The sequence below is a fragment of the Camelina sativa genome, chromosome 4, assembly GCF_030686135.1.
Source record: "Camelina sativa cultivar CO46 ecotype springtype chromosome 4, ASM3068613v1".
In the NCBI taxonomy this organism is placed as follows: domain Eukaryota; kingdom Viridiplantae; phylum Streptophyta; class Magnoliopsida; order Brassicales; family Brassicaceae; genus Camelina; species Camelina sativa.
This window is the reverse complement of record NC_141883.1, coordinates 31,532,388-31,552,484: the sequence shown is the minus strand read 5'-3', so window position 1 is coordinate 31,552,484 and position 20,097 is coordinate 31,532,388. Positions and strand designations below refer to the sequence as shown.

General features: G+C 35.7%; 4 protein-coding genes and 1 pseudogene across 4 annotated transcripts; 3 read left to right on the top strand and 2 right to left on the bottom strand.

Moving 5' to 3' along the window:
• Positions 1–1,309: 1,309 nt before the first annotated feature.
• On the top strand, positions 1,310–3,487 carry LOC104784412 (UPF0481 protein At3g47200-like). Its single transcript, XM_010509440.2, has 3 exons — positions 1,310–1,673; positions 2,014–2,861; positions 2,940–3,487. Exons 1-3 carry the CDS (start codon positions 1,381–1,383, stop codon positions 3,254–3,256), a joined length of 1,458 nt encoding a protein of 485 aa, XP_010507742.2. The 5' UTR covers positions 1,310–1,380; the 3' UTR covers positions 3,257–3,487.
• Positions 3,488–3,930: 443 nt separating this feature from the next.
• On the top strand, positions 3,931–5,236 carry LOC147946386 (F-box protein At3g62230 pseudogene; annotated as a pseudogene).
• A 604-nt stretch (positions 5,237–5,840) lies between these two features.
• LOC147946385 (uncharacterized) lies at positions 5,841–6,902 on the bottom strand. Its single transcript, XM_087509116.1, has 2 exons — positions 6,663–6,902; positions 5,841–6,322 (listed from the first exon to the last, which is right to left on the bottom strand). The coding sequence occupies exons 1-2, from the start codon at positions 6,800–6,802 to the stop codon at positions 6,076–6,078; spliced, it is 387 nt and encodes a 128-aa protein (XP_087365242.1). The 5' UTR covers positions 6,803–6,902; the 3' UTR covers positions 5,841–6,075.
• A 668-nt stretch (positions 6,903–7,570) lies between these two features.
• On the bottom strand, positions 7,571–9,775 carry LOC104783046 (thylakoid lumenal 15 kDa protein 1, chloroplastic). The gene is made up of 8 exons (XM_010508130.3): positions 9,571–9,775; positions 9,317–9,445; positions 8,712–8,807; positions 8,554–8,626; positions 8,388–8,449; positions 8,179–8,260; positions 8,000–8,060; positions 7,571–7,889 (listed from the first exon to the last, which is right to left on the bottom strand). The coding sequence occupies exons 1-8, from the start codon at positions 9,694–9,696 to the stop codon at positions 7,838–7,840; spliced, it is 681 nt and encodes a 226-aa protein (XP_010506432.1). The 5' UTR covers positions 9,697–9,775; the 3' UTR covers positions 7,571–7,837.
• A 4,296-nt stretch (positions 9,776–14,071) lies between these two features.
• Positions 14,072–19,627, top strand: LOC104783045 (homeobox-leucine zipper protein ATHB-4-like). The gene is made up of 4 exons (XM_087511228.1): positions 14,072–14,419; positions 14,616–14,968; positions 15,127–15,206; positions 19,144–19,627. The coding sequence occupies exons 1-4, from the start codon at positions 14,221–14,223 to the stop codon at positions 19,457–19,459; spliced, it is 948 nt and encodes a 315-aa protein (XP_087367354.1). The 5' UTR covers positions 14,072–14,220; the 3' UTR covers positions 19,460–19,627.
• The last annotated feature ends 470 nt before the right edge of the window (positions 19,628–20,097 follow it).

The window sequence follows — 20,097 nt, the reverse complement described above, 5'->3', positions numbered from 1 at the left end:
TTATTTCCAAAAGCTTTTTTTTTTTCTTTTGCATTCATCTGCGTTTACATGTGTGACGAAATCACATTTTCTGCTAACATTAAAACAAAATCACAATTATGAAATAAATCAATAAAACATTTTTCCTTTTCTATAATTACAAAAATACAAATGTAAACGACTTTAATGATCATAAGTGAATGATAAGAAAGCCATAAGTGATAAATCTAAGACTAAGCGACATCAAACTCATAAAACTTTCTATATTGAATTGCAACCCATAATAATACTAATAACGTTGGTACTCTACATCAGTATTTCCGAATATAAAGATAAAGAGTTTTACGAAAAAAAACGGAGACTATAGACCTTTCTTGAACACCTTTTCTCATGGTTAAAACTAAATTACGACTTAATTTTTCAAAAAACAAATCCAATCATGCAAGGGAAAAGGTATATAATATAGATGAAGAACAAAACTAAGAGAGAAACAGATCTACATCACATCATTTGTATATCTATTAGTGGGTGCCCTACGAATTGTCTTTGTCTCCATAATTTTATTTGTCATATTAAATTGTATCATTAAAGAGACAAAATTTGATAATGATCTACTTTTCTTCTCTCCTATTTTTCAACCCACGAATAATTCTTGAAGTTTCTGCTTCTTTATTTACTTTCATTATTATATTTCCATCTTTATTTTGGATTATATGCTCGCTCTTGTAACTTTTGCGTTCTTTTCTCACATGAAAATCAAATATTGTAATGATGTGTCATTCATCCATACGGTCATGAGAATCTTGTAGGTCTAAGTCTTGATAAGTTGATATTTTTTTTTCCACAAAACTAATCCAACAACCGGTAACTCTTTAATATATCATTGGATTCGAAACATTAAATAAACAATTAACCTCGTTAGTATCATCACCTGACGAAATAATTATTTGCTTATGATTGGAACGAATAAAAGAACCGCCGAAATTGTATAGCTCCCGATCCAAATGAAAAAAATTAGGGGCAGACTTAAAAGTCCAATGCCCAATAGGATGATGGGCTCTAGTAAGAAAAAACATGAGAAACTTGTCTGAGGAAGATCAGATGGTCCACCAGTGTGTTCCGCGTTCTACTTTCACTCCTGACAGCATAATTCTTTGCCCGAAGGATAATTTAAACACAAAACAAAACCAAATAAAGGAATTAAAAAAGTTGGGATGAATTTCCCCAAGGCAGAAGCAATATAAAAATGCTTGAATTGGATAGTTTCATACTCACGTCATTCTCCTTTTGTGATCTTATATAAACCTTTAATTAACCTCGTATTGTAACAACCCATGCACGATTAAATATATATACAAAGAAGCCAACGTGCCTTTTAATCCAAATCTCGTCAGCGTTGATATGGGGGATCTAGAACAAGGAATACAACTAGCCAAGGAGAATGAAGCTGGAACTGGTAACGTGGGTAGATGGAGTGAAGGATTTCATGATCAATGGGTTCCTAAACACGGAACAGCTGAGATTTCCGGTATATGGCCTTCTTCGTTTAGCAAAGAGTACTGTTGCATCTATAGAGTGCCAAACCGGCTACGGAGAGTGAACCCAGACGCATACACTCCTCAGATGCTTCTCATTGGTCCACTTCAACATTCTAAGAAAGCTAAAGCCCTTGAGCTCTCCAAAACCGATTTAAGGTACGTACGCGTGTATATATAAACCATAACAGATAATATATATAGGCTAGTTTAATTTCTAATTTTGTCTTTGCGCTTGTATGTTACATTTACATTTATAACATGCTAAATCATAGCTTTATAGTGTTTTTATGTTAATACATAACTTTTTTTTTTGTTCCTAATAGATATCATGTAAAAGATTTGTAGCCAAGTAAATTTTTTTCGGCTTGCGTTTATAACGTCTGTAAACATAATTTGAAGCAGTAATAATATACTATTTTCTGTCTTTAAAACAGACAGATTTTTCATTTAAAAAAAAAAAATTTATAATGATGCTAATGCGTTTGGATTGTTCCAGATATCTGGACTATATGAACATGGAGCTTCACAAGAAGAAGTACCTTAATGCTATTGCAAATAAACATGGGAAGAAAATTGTCGATGGTTTGAGTTCAATCATAAAAACCAATGAAAGATTTATAAGAGAAAGCTACGCCGAATCAACGGAATGGATAAATTCCCAAGAGTTCGTGGAAATGATCCTCCTCGACTCCGTGTTCATACTAGGGTTCTTCATTCAGACCGGAACTACTCAAAACATCAACAAGAAAGAAGAAATACTTTTCCATGAAGAAGACATTCTTTTTCAGGAGCCTTGTCTTATAACCACTATTTTGGAAGACCTAATCTTGCTCGAGAACCAACTCCCTTATGCCCTTTTAGAGGAACTCTCCGAACAAATTTTCTCAAATCTTGAAACCAGGAAAACGTTCCGTGACATTATCCTTCGAGCTTTTAGGTTGGAAGGAGAGGTCAAAGAAGGAATGAATTTCCGACATTTTACAGATTTGTTTCGACGTGTCCGTGTGGAAACACTTTGTTTGACAAAAGAACAAATCAAAAGCGCAAAGGCTAAGCCACCGGAGAGCATAAAGAGTCTGCACAACGCAGACAAACTAGACAGTGCTGGAGTAGATTTTGGGCATCCTGATAAGAAAAACGATTTATCATTGGTTATTACTTTCGAACGAGGAATCTTGAAAATACCTTGTTTCTTAGCGGACGACAACACCGAGAGGGTTATGAGAAACTTAATGGCACTCGAGCAATGCCATTACCCTCTCACTGCTTATGTTTGTAACTACATCGCCTTCTTGGATTTTCTCATTGACACCGATCAAGACGTTGACTTGCTCGTCAAGAAAGGTAAAACTCTTTTCAATCATGAAAATTTCCATTTTTCAATTATGAGAAACAACATGCTCAAAGTTTTTTCGTTAACAGGAGTTGTAAAGAACTGGTTAGGACATCAAGGGTCGGTGGCGGAAATGGTGAACAAGCTATGTTTAGGGCTTGTGGATTTTGGATCTCACTATTACAATATAGCCGAAAGACTCAACAAACACTACGAGAGTCGTCTCAATAGATCCATCGCCACACTCCGGCGAGTTTACTTTAAAGATCTTTGGACCGGAACTGCCACTGTTGCCGCCGTCGTTATCCTTGTGTTGACTTTGATTGGGACAGTTGCTTCCGTTCTCCAAGTGGTGCACAAGGACGATAAACCTTCGCCGCCTCCAGCTTCGTCCCGAGGAACATAGATTGTTTCTTGTTGTACTACGTACACGAAACAAAAGAATATTTGTTTTTCCTTTTCTCCCACACAAAAATTTGTTTAATTGTTCTTCTCTTTAGCCGAGTTTGGTTCCTCAAATAATGCTTCCTTTTCATATTGTTTATTTATCCTTTTCACGTCAAACATTATTCTTCCTGTTTGACTATGTGTATCTTCAAGTTAACAATAAAGTATTTTGTTGCTTCATAAAAATAAATTTTTGTTTGCTCAGAACTAAACGATCTGAAGAATACATAGTTAATTGTAAATGTCTCTCTGTTTAATTATGACTCAATAAAAAAAAAAAAAAAAAAAAAAAACAAATCTAGGGTTTCCTTAAAAAGAGATCGAATGTCATTTTTTTTTTCTATACAGTTTTGTCTTTTGCTCTAGATAACATAAACATACACACAAAATTACCTTTTCCTTGAATCCATTGACAATGGATTCAAGTAGCCCACTTGACAGAATCTCAGTGATCAGATTACCTTTTGGTTCTGATAATATCAAGCTTGCCCTAAGACCAGTGTTTTGTCGAGACGCTGGAGAAACATATACCGGGAAGCTCGAAATATCTCCTTTAATGAGATTGAGATCGTGCGGACTAACCCCGACATCGACAATGAAGAAACCAAAAGGTGTAAGTTTTTTCGATATACGATGGAGTGGGTTTCAAACTTTGCCGGTGGATTTGTCGAAACTTTCGAGCTCACTTTCTCCAAACAGGTCGGTTTCGAAGCAGAATTGAATTCATTTATCGAATTCGCATCCATCAAAAAGGTCAAGAATCTTGTTCTTGATTTCTCAGACCGGCTTTGGGTTAGCAAAGATGTAGTAAGAGAAGAAGAAGAAGAAGAAAATATGATTCAAATGCCGGAGAGCTTCTACAAAGTAACCAGCCTCGTAACGTTGAAGCTACTCGCTTGCCGGTTCGATCCATCAAAGCTTGCAAAAGCGGGTTCTGTGGAGCGCCTCTACTTCGGGTGGATGCAACTCACATTGATCATGCCTTTATTATCAAAGACACCTCTTCTCGAGAGTCTACACATCAAGAACTGTTGGGACGTTGGTCTTGAAGCAATAACTATTAGATTGTGGGCTTTCAACTCAAAACCAATTAGCAATGAGTGGAGAGGCCCATATATCTTATATACTGTCAGAATCCTTGTCCAACTTCTAATGTGGGATATTATATCTCTAATACGCCCTCTCGAGATGATGGCTCTTCTAGCCATAGATCTTGGTATTTTTCGGGTAAGGATCGGTGGACCAAATTTGGGTCAGACCGATGGATCGGGTTGGACAATGTGTGGATCGGGCTCTGATACCATATTAGATTGTGGGCTTCCAACTCAAAACCAATTGGCAATAAGTGGAGAGGCCCATATATCTTATATACTGTCAGGATCCTTATCCAGTTTCCGATATGGGATATTATATCCTTAATAATAACCGAGTACAACAACCGGTTAATAAGACTGCTTATCAAGAGCTGTGACTTCGAAGAGCCGTCTTGTACACTCGAGTTGCCAAATATTTTGGTCTTAAGTATTCTGGAGAAGTCCATTTCTTTGGATTTAAGAATGTGAACAGAAGAATAGATGAAGTGGCATTGGACTTTGGTGAAGAGATATTTTACCATGATGGCATTGGAACACAATTTTGTGATCTCTTGTACAACCTTCTATCCACTAAAAATCTAACAATTTGTCCTTAACTCATTCAAGTAATCCAGGTTAGTGGGCATCAAGGACGACTAAAAGCAAACATGAAGACCAGACGGTTGGTGCTAAAGACGAATCTTGAACCTAGTGAGTTCGCTGGAATCAGCTTCATGATCAATAGTTGCCCATATCTGGAAACCCTGACTTTCCAATTAGTTGTTACTACTACTGTTAAAATGATGGCACCTCACATTGATCCGGAAAAACATATTGGAGGTTTGCAATCAATCATCATTGTATGAAGTATACACAACAATTGCAATTTTTTTTTTGTTTAGGCTTTAAAAATAAAATAAAATAAAATACACACAACAATGGGTTATATTTACATGGTCGGATCAACTAAACTTAATTGAACTCTTTCTTTGATGTAAATTTGTTTTTAATATGAGATATAACACATAACTGATTATTACAACATGATGGAACGAGCTGTGACTGTTGATTATGGCTCTAACTATTACAATATAGCCAAGAACTTCTATAGATATATAGTACGCAAGTATACTTCAAAGATGTTTGGAGCAGAACTGCCAGAGTAGAAGCCGTCGTTAGCTTAATTTGACTTTGATTGGGACGGTGGCTTACGTTCTTCAAGTGTAACAATAATCTCACCAATTACAAGTAAAAAATTATAATGTTACGATATATTTTCGTTCATTCTGCAGAGGGACACTCAAAAATGAAATTGGTTGCTTTAATTTCTATGTATGGTAAGGAATCTTGTAAAATTATGTGTAATAATATTTGTTTATGTTATTAAATTTATAATTCAAACCCTACTAATTATTAGTCAAAAGTCAGAGTCTTACTCCAACTCATTTTCCTTATAATGACCTAAAATAATAATAATAATTAGATAAATTTCAACCACTTAAAATAAAACATCCTTCAAAATGGTTTGCCAACAACAAGAAAATATCTCTGTAATGAGAAAAACATGTGATGATCCATTCCACATGACTGGACGATCACCCCCTTATTCATGAAATTAAAGAAAAACAACAACGAAACTTTACTCAAGAAACCCTTCTTCGTTGATACAACAACAAAAGGGTTTCATGACCTTCAAACTCCCAGATCACTCACGACGATCACGGTGGGCTGCTGGTGCATTGCCTGATTTAGGCCTCCGGTATTCAAACCTTCTGCAGTACATAGGACGCCCATCGACGGTAAAGCCAACCTTCTCATAAGGCCCCAGCACAAGGTTTGGTATGCAAAAATACTTGAACATCACTTTCCCAAACAAATCATTCTTACCCACCTTCCTTGCTGCCCTTGTTGGTCTGTTCACAAACACGTCCTCCACGCCCATTAGAAACATGCTAATCATCATCATCACATATACATATACATCAGTGAACCAATTTAATCGTACGTGTAAGAGATGTAATAGACTACCAAAAAAAAAAACAGTAGATCAAATTGTTTGTATGATGTACTGTGAGATGCATGTCCAGATCTATGACGCATAGCTTTCGAACAAACAAACTAAGCCAAATAGTTATCCACCTATCTATAGACTTGGTAGATGTGTGTCTATCCTACACATGAGTCAAACCTTCTATGACGCAATGTAACGTTATCGTTTTGTGACCAATCATTTGGACGAACTACCAAAACCTATAACCATTTATAGATCTCATAGAATAGGGTTTCACTTGCCTGTCGAAGAATGCGAAGATCTGGTGTTCTGAGAGGGGAAAGCCATTGGAAAACGTGAGGAAAAGAGAACGGGGTTCATTTATTGGCAGAAACGGCTCCGCTGATGAACTGATCAACCCAGATCCTGCCGAAGTACTCATGACGGCTTCCCTATCTCTCTCTCTCTCTTCTTCCCTATCCTTACAACACCACAAGTTCTTTGTTTTGCTTTTATATAGCCTGATACGTCCTGATGCAACGTTTGGGGCCTTAAGGGTTTTAAGTAAGAAATGATATCTTTTTTATTTAATGCATATTTATCAAAAAAGATGATAAAAATTTTCATTTACAGTGAGTGCATGCATGTACTTGGTAAATTATCTATTACAGCTATTATTTATTCTTTTTTTTTGTTGTTGTCCTTTTAAAGATAATTTCCCCGGTTTTGTCAAATCATTTGATTTTATATATTTTCTACATACTGTAAGATCCTGATTCATCTTTATGAAAACATAAGTGTTGTATTCAGTTATATACTGTATTCATATAATATTTGTAGTTCTTTTTCAAAAAAAAAACTTTTATGCCAATTTAAACGATCAGAAACAACAACTGAAAGTTGGCTTCATTTCAAGGAATCAAATAAGATTTTTACAAACTAGATTTTTTAAAATCAAAGTTCATGTGATTTACAAGTAAATTAAGCTCCGAAAAAGTTGTCATACTTGTGATTCACACCAATAAATAAATCAAAAACCAGTAATCACCACCTCCACGGAGACGGAGAATGTGGAAGTTAAGTAACATACATAATCTCGCAAAGGTTATGCTCGAGATTAGTATATATATATATACACATCCTCTGCAACAACATGCACAAATAAAAGCTTTAACAATGTTAACGAATAATCAGATGAAGAAGAGTCCCATAATCCAATACTTGTGTGATTCACACCAATAAATAAAGGTAAATCAAAAACAAGTAATCACCTCCACGGAGACTGAGCATGTGGAATTTAAGCATTACATAATATATCTCAAAGACAAGCTTGAGATTAAGGAAATAGATATATACATATATTCTCTATAACAACAACCCGCAAAAAAAAAAAAAAACACTTTAACAATGGTCAAACCTCTTGAAAATAATCAGATGAAGAAGACTCCCACAATCCAAAGCTTTACATTTTCACAGTTTAGTTGCAGAGCAATGTGTCCCGCGTTGCATTCCCAGTGGTCGCGTTAATCCTAATGAGTCAAAGAAAAGCAAAACGCAAAAACAGTTTAGTCACATTCTGCTGAGTTTTAAGACAAAAGGTAAGATGGATCCTAAAGAGATGAGAGTAGAAGCATTTTACCCATCCGCGATTTTGCAAAGATATTCTCGTTGATCATCTCTTAGAGGGACATCAGTGAAGTCTAAATCCAAACCAAATACATACAAAAAAAAAAGGTATCAAACTTAAGTTATGTGAAGCTCAAACGTGACAAAGAGATCATGTGCTTAGTGTTATTATGGAAGTTTCCTTCATTTTACCTGCGCCTGTAATGTTTGATCCCTTAAATGATGTGTTTCCAGTAGCAGTCGCTCCTTCCAAGTTAGCGTTTGTTAAGTTCACCTGCATGCAAAGATATAACATTGTTAACTGTTCATCATTTAATGTCAAGGATCTGTTTGTTTTCCCTAGCTTTATACACATTTAGGTACATATACATCGACACATATGTGTTAACATTGGATACAACCTTAGTTACGTTTGCCAAGGAGAAATCTGCACCCCGGAGATCAGCTTCAGACAAATCAGCACCTGCTCTTACGAGAGATGATAAGAGTTATTAACATCCATGAATGACAAGTCATCTCCATGACACAGTTCTTCTACTACCTCAATAAAAAGAATAGAGAACAAACCTGTTAGATCTGCATCAAAGAAGCTAGCACCTAACAACTTTGCACCCTTGAAGTTAGCTTGCCTTAGGATGGACTGCGGAAAATGTCATCACAAAGAGTATGATTAAACGAAAGATATGTTGTCCAGGATAACAGTCTACAACTGAATATATGTATACCGTCTTGAAGTCCTGCCTGATGAGAGTCTGACCACTGAAATCCTTACCAGACAAGTCCTGTCCCCTGGTTACTCCTTGTCCATAAGGACCTCCACCCTTTGAATTTCCATCCAAGTCGAGAAAATATATACGTTAACTAACCCTTGAACAGCTTATGATATCTTAGTCACAATGAAATGCAAATTACCAATGTACCTCATTGGAATGAAATTCATCTAGCTTCTTAAATCACAAAGAGACTAAATAACATAATTCAAGAGACACTTAGGGCAATTCTACATGGATAACTAAATACCACATCATTTAAACATTAGATTGCAAGTGAAAACTACAGGGAAGAGTGTTTCAACTTATCATTGATTAGTTTCCAACAAATACAGTGCCTAATCTTAACACTCAATGATAGATTCCCCCATAAATAACAACAATTAACGTCTCCTCATAACAACTTCTCTATATTGATCTATTCATCACTTGCCTATAAAGTTCCAAGCTTTAGAATTTATACCAATTGTGTACCAACATATACAAGTCCTTTCTCTTTTTTCTTAAAGGTTCTATACAGATTACAGAATTTATAAGGAGATAAGAACAAAAGGATTTACCTTAAAAGCAAGAGCAGGATCAGCAAAGAAGAGAGAAACAGAGACAAGTGCAAGTAGACTTCTCTTTGAAACCTCTTCTCCTAATGACAAAACCACACTTTTCAAAGGACTAACCACTTCTTTTCCTTCCTGCCCAAATAACAAAACACCGCAAAAAGAATGACCTTTTTTTTTTCTCTGGGTTTTTTTCGATTTCAATCAACACATCGTTTCAAAAGGATTGGAGACAAAACAAAAAAAAATTAGAGATTTACCTGTGAGTAACGAAGGGGACAATGAGAATTGCGAGAAGATAGAGAAGTAGGGAGTGACGAGAGAGTTGGTTTTGGAGCGATGTTGCCGCAGGAGAACAACGAGACGTTGCTGAGAAGAGCTACCATTGTTTTCGTTTTGTCTCCGTTGATGTGGATGAGCCAAAACGACTCTTCCTCGTTGGTTGTAGATAAAAATATGTTTTTTATTATTATATGACCGGTGCAATACGCAAGTTTTCTCACGTGATAAAAGGCCTGCTTTAATTAAGCCCATTTAGGCCCAACATATGTTGTCAAGTAAATAGGCTGGTACACACACAATCCAAAACGCATTGGATCGATTAGATTGTTATCATAAACAATTAAACATCATGAGAGTAGGAGCCAGAAATGTAACTCGTCTGGTTGGGAAGCTCGTGTCGCATCAAATGATTGGTGTCTGGTGAGTGAGAGACAACGAGACACGCGCCGGGTTGGTGCGAAGATACATTAACATGACAATAGTATGTATCCTCCTCCTCTATTATTTTCACTTGTGAAGTCGACACGTTGTCACTCCATCACGTGACTTCCCACGTGAATGTCTCTCTGGTGGCGTATCTAATTTAAAATTTTTTCCTCGCTCCCAATCTTTACACATCTTTAGTCACGTGGCTCTCACTCGCCCTGTCTCCTTTGTTAGCTTTTTTTTTTTTTTTTTTTTTTGATTCTTGAAGCTGTATTATGCTTTTCAGCCTTTCGATTTATTTAGGATTTCGTAAAGATTGCTAAAATGGAAATAGAAATACCTTAGATTCTCTTGTCTTTGTTTCTTATTTAATAGTATTAGGGTTCTTATGGTTACAAGTTGTGTGTGAATCCGAACTGACGAAAAGATTACCAACAAATACTATATCTATGCCATTCATCTTTGTGAGCGTCAACCGTTTAAAGTTACCCCATTCTATAGTTTTATTTCAAATTAAGGGTTTTAATTTGCTATCCAGTTTGACTATCAAATCCTTCTGAGATAGGTTTATTAATAATTATGTTCTTTATTTTATCAAAATAATAATTATATGTTCTACCGAGGTAACAACGTACACTTGAAATTTCGTCGATTTTTTTTTTTTTAGAAAACGAAAAAAATCGCTATAATAGAATTCGATCTAGTGCTTGATCACCTACGCAATACTATTTGTCTATTTGAGAATACATATACTAGTGTTTATTTCTCTATCAAGAAATCTGATTTCTGCATCACTGCATGCATGTGACCAGCTGTTATTCCGAAATTCTAAAATCTTACAATCATGTCCAGAGCATACCCTTATTTTCTTTTCTTTTTTTCTCTCCAAAGCGAAACCATATGGTATTAAGTATTAACAAACAAATTGCACGAATACCCCAATAATATATATATATAATACTCGAGAATCAATCAAATCTTGGACCGGACCAAGATAAGTGACGGGCTTCCCACGTGGACATGTGTAATGATTTCGAGTAAATTGTTAGATACGTCGTTACAATCATGTGGTACAGTACGTGAAAAAATATAATAATTATTTTGTAATGATTATATTCGTTCAGCGAACAATTATTGCTGGATCAACATTATAATATAGTACTATCTACAGTAGTACTATATATGGTTGAATAATTTTATTTTTTTTGACGTCATTGATGGTAAATTTATCTGTGTAAAAAATAAAAATATGTTGAGGAACAGACTATGAAATGTTACTTATCGAAAAAAAAAATGTTCAGAACAGATAATAAATTAATATTACAATCATATATGGAGTATTATGTAGACTTTTTAATTATAAAGCGGGCAGAAAAAAACACACGCGTATATAATCATGTGCCTATAAATTGGATCTAGCTACGTTTTGGTTGTGAAATTTAAGAAATCAGAAAAATAAACCAAAAAAAATTAGGATCTGGAACTAATTTAATATGAATCGAGAAGGTGATAAATCCCAGCTCAAACCGAATCTAGGAAAAAATGAAAGGAGAACACATGCATTGGGAGAGAGCTTTTGCACATGGTTATGGTCTTATGGACACACACGTGGGACCATAGTTTGTATCCTCTTTTGAATAAAAGATGTGTCAAAAATTATTGAACTCATGATAAGTAAATATTTTAATATTCATGCTTGATTACTTGACAAATCTCATAATTTTATATTCATGCTTGGGTTACCTAAAGAAACTCGTTATGATTCACATGGGCTTTGGTTGCTTTGGTCGGTTTTCATCGGATCATGTTCTTAGCTGTCTCTTACCAAAAATATAACTCTTCAATTCCCTCGCCATTTTGTTATAACATACTTAAAATAAGTAACTATACATATAATCATAATGTAAATCAAATTTGCGTATATTAATATAATAGATTGAGTTGTCTTTTGTTAAAAATTGATATCGAGTAGTAGTATTTGTTAGGTATTGCAAAGAGAATATGAGCCTCATAATGGTTTTGTGTCCAATAGACCAATACTAATATTGTGGTTGGAGGATTATTTAATGAAATGCAGTTTTGTCGTATTGATTTCAATTTTTTTTTTTTTGTATTGTTCAAAGTTCAAACGTTTCTCTTCTATACACACATTCTCGCATATCAACACTTTCAACATGAATAAATAAGTGCGTGATGTACACGCGAGAAGAGTAAGGATGTTAAGTAAGAACCACCGAGCCGGAGAGAGAGAGAGTATCCAATGATTACAGAGAAGTGGATGTCTGGTCGTGGAGGAACAAAAATTACGCCGCACGAGTGTGGTCACTGGCGGGGACCATGCGCTGCCCGCCACGTTGGCAAACTTCCCACGTGAACCCCTTCCCGTTTCCCACGTGACCTCCACCGCTGCTTCTGAGTTCTTTTAATTTTCTTTTGCTTCAGTTCCACACACCATCACACGCTCTTTTATTCCATAATTTCACATTCACGAACATGTATATATGTGGACTCTAACATCATCTACAGTCCTTGGCAGACAAATTTAACTGATCATGATAGAACAAAAAAATGGATTAATTTGATTTCAGATTACGACTTAATTAATTTCGTCACCAACTTTATATTTATATAGCATTGTACGGTTCATAACAAAACCCTTGTTATTTTAGTTAGTTCAAGGCAATTATATATATACATAACCTTTCGTAGTAGTGTTTATTTAAAAAATGGTTTTTAGATAGAAAATTAGAGTATAATATTTTGTATAATTATCGTTTTCAGAATTTAGACTACTATTACTATCAAATCAACCAACCAGTTAGCCAAGGCTCCACCGGAAGAAAAAAAAACAAAAGTTTCCAAGAAAGGGTCAAAGCAAGTTTTTAAGAGTCAATGAAAAGCATGACCGCATTGATTGAAGATACATAATAAAGTCAATACATATTCATGATTAACATTAAGAAAATATTTTTTTAAGTAAAACACACATTAATTTGTGGTTGAAAACGTTAGTACTATTTAACTTTAAAATTACTAATTAATTAACAAACACGACCTGTCTTGTCTGTAACTCTCGAAGAAACTGAAGTAGTAATAATGATGGCATTATCAACAATTTTGAAAACAGCAAAAAATATTGTTTCAATGACAGGAAGTAGCCGTAGTAAACTCTACCATACCACCACTAGTCTTTTCCAAATGTCCGTTTTATATTTGACTTGGCCATAATAATCCAATGGGAAAAACACTTGAACTTCGCTTTTATTAGTTGACCAGAAGAATTAGTACTACTAATCAAAGGGAGAGTTTTTGGAAAAGGGGAACAATAAATGAATTGAAGATTAATTAGAGAATCAAATGCACGTTGTTGGGTTCACAGGTAGTCTGAACCCCCATGCAGTGTTATGTTAGGCTCTGTGTAACCTATCAATACGATGTCGTTTTTCTGACTACCATACCCATTTTGAGCCCAACGCCATCGTCTCCCGCTCCACCTCCACGCAAGGCTACCTCGCGTTTGTAGTTCACGAGCGACCCCTACTTTTACCTTCTACATCTGTGATCTGTCTTTTTCCTCTTAAAATAAAATACCCTTCTCATGGTTTAAGAAATAAAACAATTCGAACATTGACCAAAAAACAAAAGATCCTGTTATATTAAATATTTTTAGTAGAATAGATATACAAAGCGTACGTGTGCATTACTTTCCAAAAGTATCAAGTTTGCATTATGAATTAATTTTAGAGAATTAAGAAATAAATGATTATTAAGAGATGAAAGTTAAAAAAACGTAAAACAAAACCAAATATTACTGTCAAACACAATAAAATATCTGAGATTTGGTGCATTAAAATGCTAACGTCTGTAATTGACTTTTAGGAACAAAAATTCATTTGTTAAAAAAAAGCTCAACGTATTATTGAAAAAGAAAACGCATTGGAGTTGAATGAGTTTTTTTAATTTTATTTTTCTAGCATTGGTTAATTCTTTTTTCTTTCGAAGAGAGAGGAGCAGGTAACAGTATATATCATCATTGAAATTACAAGGGTCTCTCTGACACAAGTCATCATTGAAACCCCAAGCCCCCCACCATACCCCCTTCTCTCTTTCTCTCTTTACATTTCAACTTCTGTGTATATATAAATTTGCTAGTCGTATCTTTAACCAGCACTACTACATTCGAGAAAATCTTTTGAGAAAAAATGGGTGAAAGAGATGATGGGTTAGGTCTGAGTCTAAGCTTGGGAAATAGTCAACTAAAAGAACCATCTCTGAGGTTGAATCTTATGCCTTTCACTGCTTCTACTTCTTCTTCGTTTCCTCACATGCACAATCAGATTAATAATAGCCATCCCCAGAAGATTCATCACAACTCTTGGACTCATCTATTTCAATCTTCTGGTAATATTCTTATTTTCTCTTTTTAATTTGGTTGTATTTTTTTTTTAAACACTCAATGTGTTGAAGTTCTCTTCATATCTTCGGATCTATATGTCTCATATCATAGATCCGATCATTTTGTATCTTTTTTTATTAAAGATGTAATTAGTTTTAATTATTTGAAATTGTAGCTAAAAACGTTTTTCGATTTATGTAGGAATTAAACGTACAACTGCAGAGAGAAACTCCGACGCCGGATCTTTTCTAAGAGGTTTCGACGTGAACAGAGCTGCGTCTTCGGTGCCGGTAGTGAACTTGGAAGAAGAAGCTGCCGTCGTCTCGTCTCCGAACAGCACGGTATCGAGTCTAAGTGGGAACAAGAGGGATCTTGCGGCGGCGAGAGGAGGAGGAGAAGAGCACGAGGCGGAGAGAGCTTCTTGCTCACACGGAGGAGGAAGCGATGACGAAGACTGCGGAAACGGCGACGGGTCAAGGAAGAAACTACGGTTATCAAAGGAACAAGCTCTTGTTCTCGAGGAGACTTTTAAAGAACATAGCACTCTTAATCCGGTTAGTGACATTTTTAGTATCTTATAAAATCAGTTTTAATAGTTGCATTTTTTCGTAATTTATGACTTCATATTGCATGGACGTCTTTTGATTGGCTTCTTTCTAACAAAACTAAACTTGCTTTTACTTTTTTCTCCTTGAATAATCGGATTGGGCAGAAGCAAAAGCTGGCTCTAGCAAAACAGTTGAATCTAAGGGCAAGACAAGTGGAAGTGTGGTTTCAGAACCGAAGGGCAAGGTAAAGAAATTATCTTTGTTTTCTAGGAGTATTACCGGGAATTTGAGTATTACAAAAACCTTAGTAATTGCTATCATGGGGATATAATTGTCCTTTTATGACCCATAAAGTGATTTTCAGTTCCCCTGTCCTAAAAAGAAAATCCTAAGACCATCATTAGTGGAGTAACCCACCATAGTTACTCTCACATTAATTAATTATATAAATAATTATAAATTAAGTAAAGTAACTCTAAGAAAACTTAAACAAAATCACCCTATTACTAGAGAACCCCAAAAGAAGGTTACTCAAGTATTTAAATCATAATTTTTTTAATTTTTGTTTATTAATTATCAAACTTTAATTACCAAAAATAATAAAACAATTATTTAATTTTTTATATTACATAAAATAGAAAACAATATTTTACAAATTTTAAAATATTAAACATATTTTACAAAATTCGGAATAGTAAACATATTTTATAAAATTGAAAATATTAAACATATTACACAGAATTTGGAATAAGATTTATTGTGCAGTTGCACCAAATCCATGATGGGATTCCGTTGGATCGTAGAAATTGTAGTCATGTCGTTCGTCTTCCACTATCATGTTATACAGGATGATAGATGCTCTCATTATTTTTCCTATTTTTCCTTTATCCCAAAAAAGTGCGGGATTCTTCACAATTGCAAATCGAGCTTGCAAGACTCCAAATGCACGCTCTACATCTTTACGACATCCTTCTTGCCATTGAGCAAAGAGTTTTGCTTTTCGACCACGTGGAAGTGTAATAGATTGGATGAAAGTTGCCCATTTGGGATAGATACCGTTTGTGAGGTAGTACGCCATTTTGTATTGCCGTCCATTGACAATGTATCTAACTCTCGGAGCTCGGCCCTCTAGGATATCATCAAACACCGGGGAGTAGTCCAAGACATTGATATCATTTAACGAACCCGATGGTCCAAAAAATGCGTGCCAAATCCATAAATCTTGTGATGCCACAGCCTCTAGTACGATTGACGGTTTACCAGATCCACATGTATATTGTCCTTTCCATGCAGTGGGACAATTTTTCCACTCCCAATGCATACAATCTATGCTCCCTATCATTCCAGGGAAACCGCGATGTTCTCCAATATTCAGTAATCGTTGGAGGTCTTCCGCTGTAGGTCTTCTGAGATACTCATCGCCAAACAGATTTATAACTCCCTCAACAAAATGTAGAAGGCATTTGTGGGAGGTTGTTTCAGCGAGTCGTAAATATTCATCCACCGCATCTGCCGAATATCCGTAAGCCATCAAACGAATAGCTGACGTACATTTTTGAAGTGCAGAAAGACCAAGCCTTCCAGTAGCATCTCGCCTTTGTCTGAAGTATGGGACTCCATTCTCAATAGCGGTAACAATACGAAGGAACAATGGTTTGTTCATTCTAAAGCGACGACGGAACATAGCGTTAGTGTAAGTCGGATTATCACTAAAATAATCATTCCACAACCGAGTGTGGCCTTCTTCGCGGTCTCTCTCAATGTGCACTCTTCGGATTATTGGAGCTGGTGGTACATCTGGGTGAGTGTAGTTGTATTGGATCTCCTCCACTATACTATCAACCTCCTCCTCTACCATTTCTTCAATTTCTTGATCAGAACTCCAATTAGACATTTTTTAGTTTATTTTGTATTGGAAATGGTTTTTTGTTGATATGATTTGAAGAATAGGTTGAGATGTAAAAAAAAGAAAAGAAGATGTTATTTTGAAGATGTTATTTTGTAACAAAACATGTGAAAATAAGAGAAAATAGATGAGAAGAATCAGAAGAGAAGAAACGGATGAGAAGCAAATGCAGTTGTGATAAACTTGTCCAATATATAGACTTACAAAAGACACACAACCAAATACAACATTCACGGGTTGGAGAAGCATGACTGTCCTTGCAAAAGACATATAACCCTTACAAAGGGCAAAAGACATACAACCCTTACAAAGGGCAAAAGACATACAACAAAAACAAAAGTGAAAAGCCGACACACATTACAAACAAAGACATTCACGGGTAAAAACATCAACACATTCAACCCGTGATAACATTCAAACATCTTCCATTCACTTCACATCAAACTTGTTTCCCTTCACGTGACACCAACACAGCTACATATGATGACCTGAACTAGATTGTACTGTCACTAGATTGTACTGTCAGTGAAAATATTACCTTCACAGGCACATTATGAAATCTAGTATCAACATCATACACGTGAAAACTGAAAAACAAAAAAAAAAGTCATATAAGTTGACAGTATTGTAGTGGTCAAACAATACTCATGAGAAAAGAATAGTTGGGTGTTGAGGGGTGGCATACACTAATGTCTGAACAACTTCCTCAAGCTTCCCATCCTTTTTCTTCAGATACATGACAGCCATCGGATCACTCTACAAAAAAAAATCCATCAACTTCTTAAATTAATGGGTGGGTGCAAAAACACAATGTTAAAACACAAGTTAAAAGGTAAACCTGTGATATACATAACATGAAACTGCAAAAGAAATAGTGTAAACTCATACCGGCTTCATCATACCGTTCTTCATCAACAGCTTGCATCATGTTCCTCAATAAGTCAAACTCTTTTGTATCAAAACAAGGCTGACCATTTGGCCTAACCCAATGAAAACATTGTTACTAAGTTTGTAAACTTATCAGCAAAAGAAAGGATCTTAAATGACTAATTTCACATTTCAAAGGATTACCTGTCTAGTTCAGTGAATAATAAACCATCTGAGGCATGTGTCTGCTTTAATAGCTTTCCCGAATCAATGACTCTCATTCCATCACTATAAGCTACATACTTGTTAACTTGAATAGGTACCTAAAAAGAGTGAGTATTGACACCATTTTTCAACAGTTAATATTCCGCTAATATGATCTCATGAAGAGAACTCTTGTGTGATTGTTTCTGAAAACATGGTAATGGACTTAAAGTAATATAACTAATTAATTATACCTTGCATCTAACAGCTATGTTAATTGCATCTGAAGGACGAAGATCGAAGCTAACACACTCCGACTTATTACCACCAACCTGCAATCCCATCATTCAGAGCAGCCTTAGTAATCCCATCTCTCCAAACAAATCTCAAAACCAATTGAACATCTAATCAAATCGATTTTAATCCTAAACCCTAACATTAACAACATGCAATAAGTAAGAGATGAGAAGACTTAACCTTCTCTCCTTATTCGTCTCCCAGTGGATCTCGCCGTCCGTTTAACGCCATCAGAACCGCCGCCGTCGTTGTCGCAGAAGGTGGTTGCTCGTCGTCACAACCGAAGCTTCCGGGTTAAGCCGATCGCAGTGTCCTACGCCTTCCTCAACTAAAGTATTTCTGTTTTAGCCGGAAAAATCGAAGATTTCGAGGTGAATCGAGAGATTTTTCCGGTTTCCCTTGTTAATCGTCGTCGAGTCGCCTTCTCTGTCGAGAGAGAAGGGAAAGAGAGACTCTCGAAACAAAGAAAAAAAAATGGGAAGAAAAAAGAAAATTATCTTTTGTATTTCTGTATCATCCAATACATGTGTGCCACGTAACGTTACTCTTGTGTTGCTTCAATTGCTAGCCAAAGAATCGATACTCAGGCTAATGGACCTGGATATACATTTTTTATTACAATTTTGGGGCCCAATCCAAAGAGAAATCTTGAGAGTACCTACCAGTAATGGTGGTCTAATAAGATTTCTGCCTCTGTACTGTCACATGAGAAGTTTTTTTTTTTTTTTTTTTTACTTTTTTACTACAGCGCCTTAAAGACACATACATGCATGCGTACATATTAACTCCACTTTTGTCCTCTTTTTTTTTTTGGATTTTTCTGTGTTCTTAATAAAGCTTAGTTTTTAAAACTGTTTATTTTTTCACTAATTAAGATGAGTTATTGAATTATATAATGTGTACATAGGACGAAGCTGAAACAAACGGAGGTTGATTGTGAGTATTTGAAGAGATGTTGCGATAATCTGACGGAAGAGAATCGACGGTTGCAAAAAGAAGTGTCGGAGCTGAGGGCGTTGAAGTTGTCTCCACATCTCTACATGCATATGACTCCTCCTACTACTCTCACCATGTGCCCTTCTTGCGAACGTGTCTCCTCCTCCGCCTCCGCCAATGTGACCGCCGCTCCTCCTCCTGCTACGGTGGTTGGTCGGCCAAGTCCGCAGCGATCGACTCTTTGGACTGCTATTTCTCTCCAGCAAGTGCAACGATCAGGTCGCTAGGGATGTTTATTTTCGGTAGTTTGTAGCTTAGAATTAAGATATAAAGTAATGCAAATTTTAAAGATTAGCTTCAATCTTTTGAAAATGGAAACAAAAAAGGTTCAGTTTGAAGCTCTAACTCTTAACATTGTAAAAAAGACTTTGACAATATGGGAAACTTTGCAACTACCTAGCTTTTACGGAAATGGTTTATAGACGAGAGAAATTGGATTAAGTACCCCGAAATGTCAATTTTTTTTGGCATAAAGGCCTTTGTACCATTTATTCGAAGATCCCTTATACTTACTCATACAGTTATACTTATAGTACGTGTGTTGTAGTTTTATTAGTTTTCCTGAGTATAGTAACGTTTGGGAAACTAGTGAGTCGTTACAACTGAGTTGGTTTTCTCATTTCTGACCTGTAAAAGGATTTGCCTTTTCAGAATTCAATTTTGGCCAGTATTTGTTTTTACCTCCAAAATTCTGAGAGAGATTAACAAAAGAAAAAAAAATTTGTATAATAAAACTTGATGGGCTTAGATAAAGATAAACCAACACTTTTTTTTTTCTTTTATCATGGTGGGCTTTTTGCCGGCGTTATTTTGCTATGCATAGATGTTCATTTTTTTCTCTTTCGTTGGGTTTTAGAACCGACAC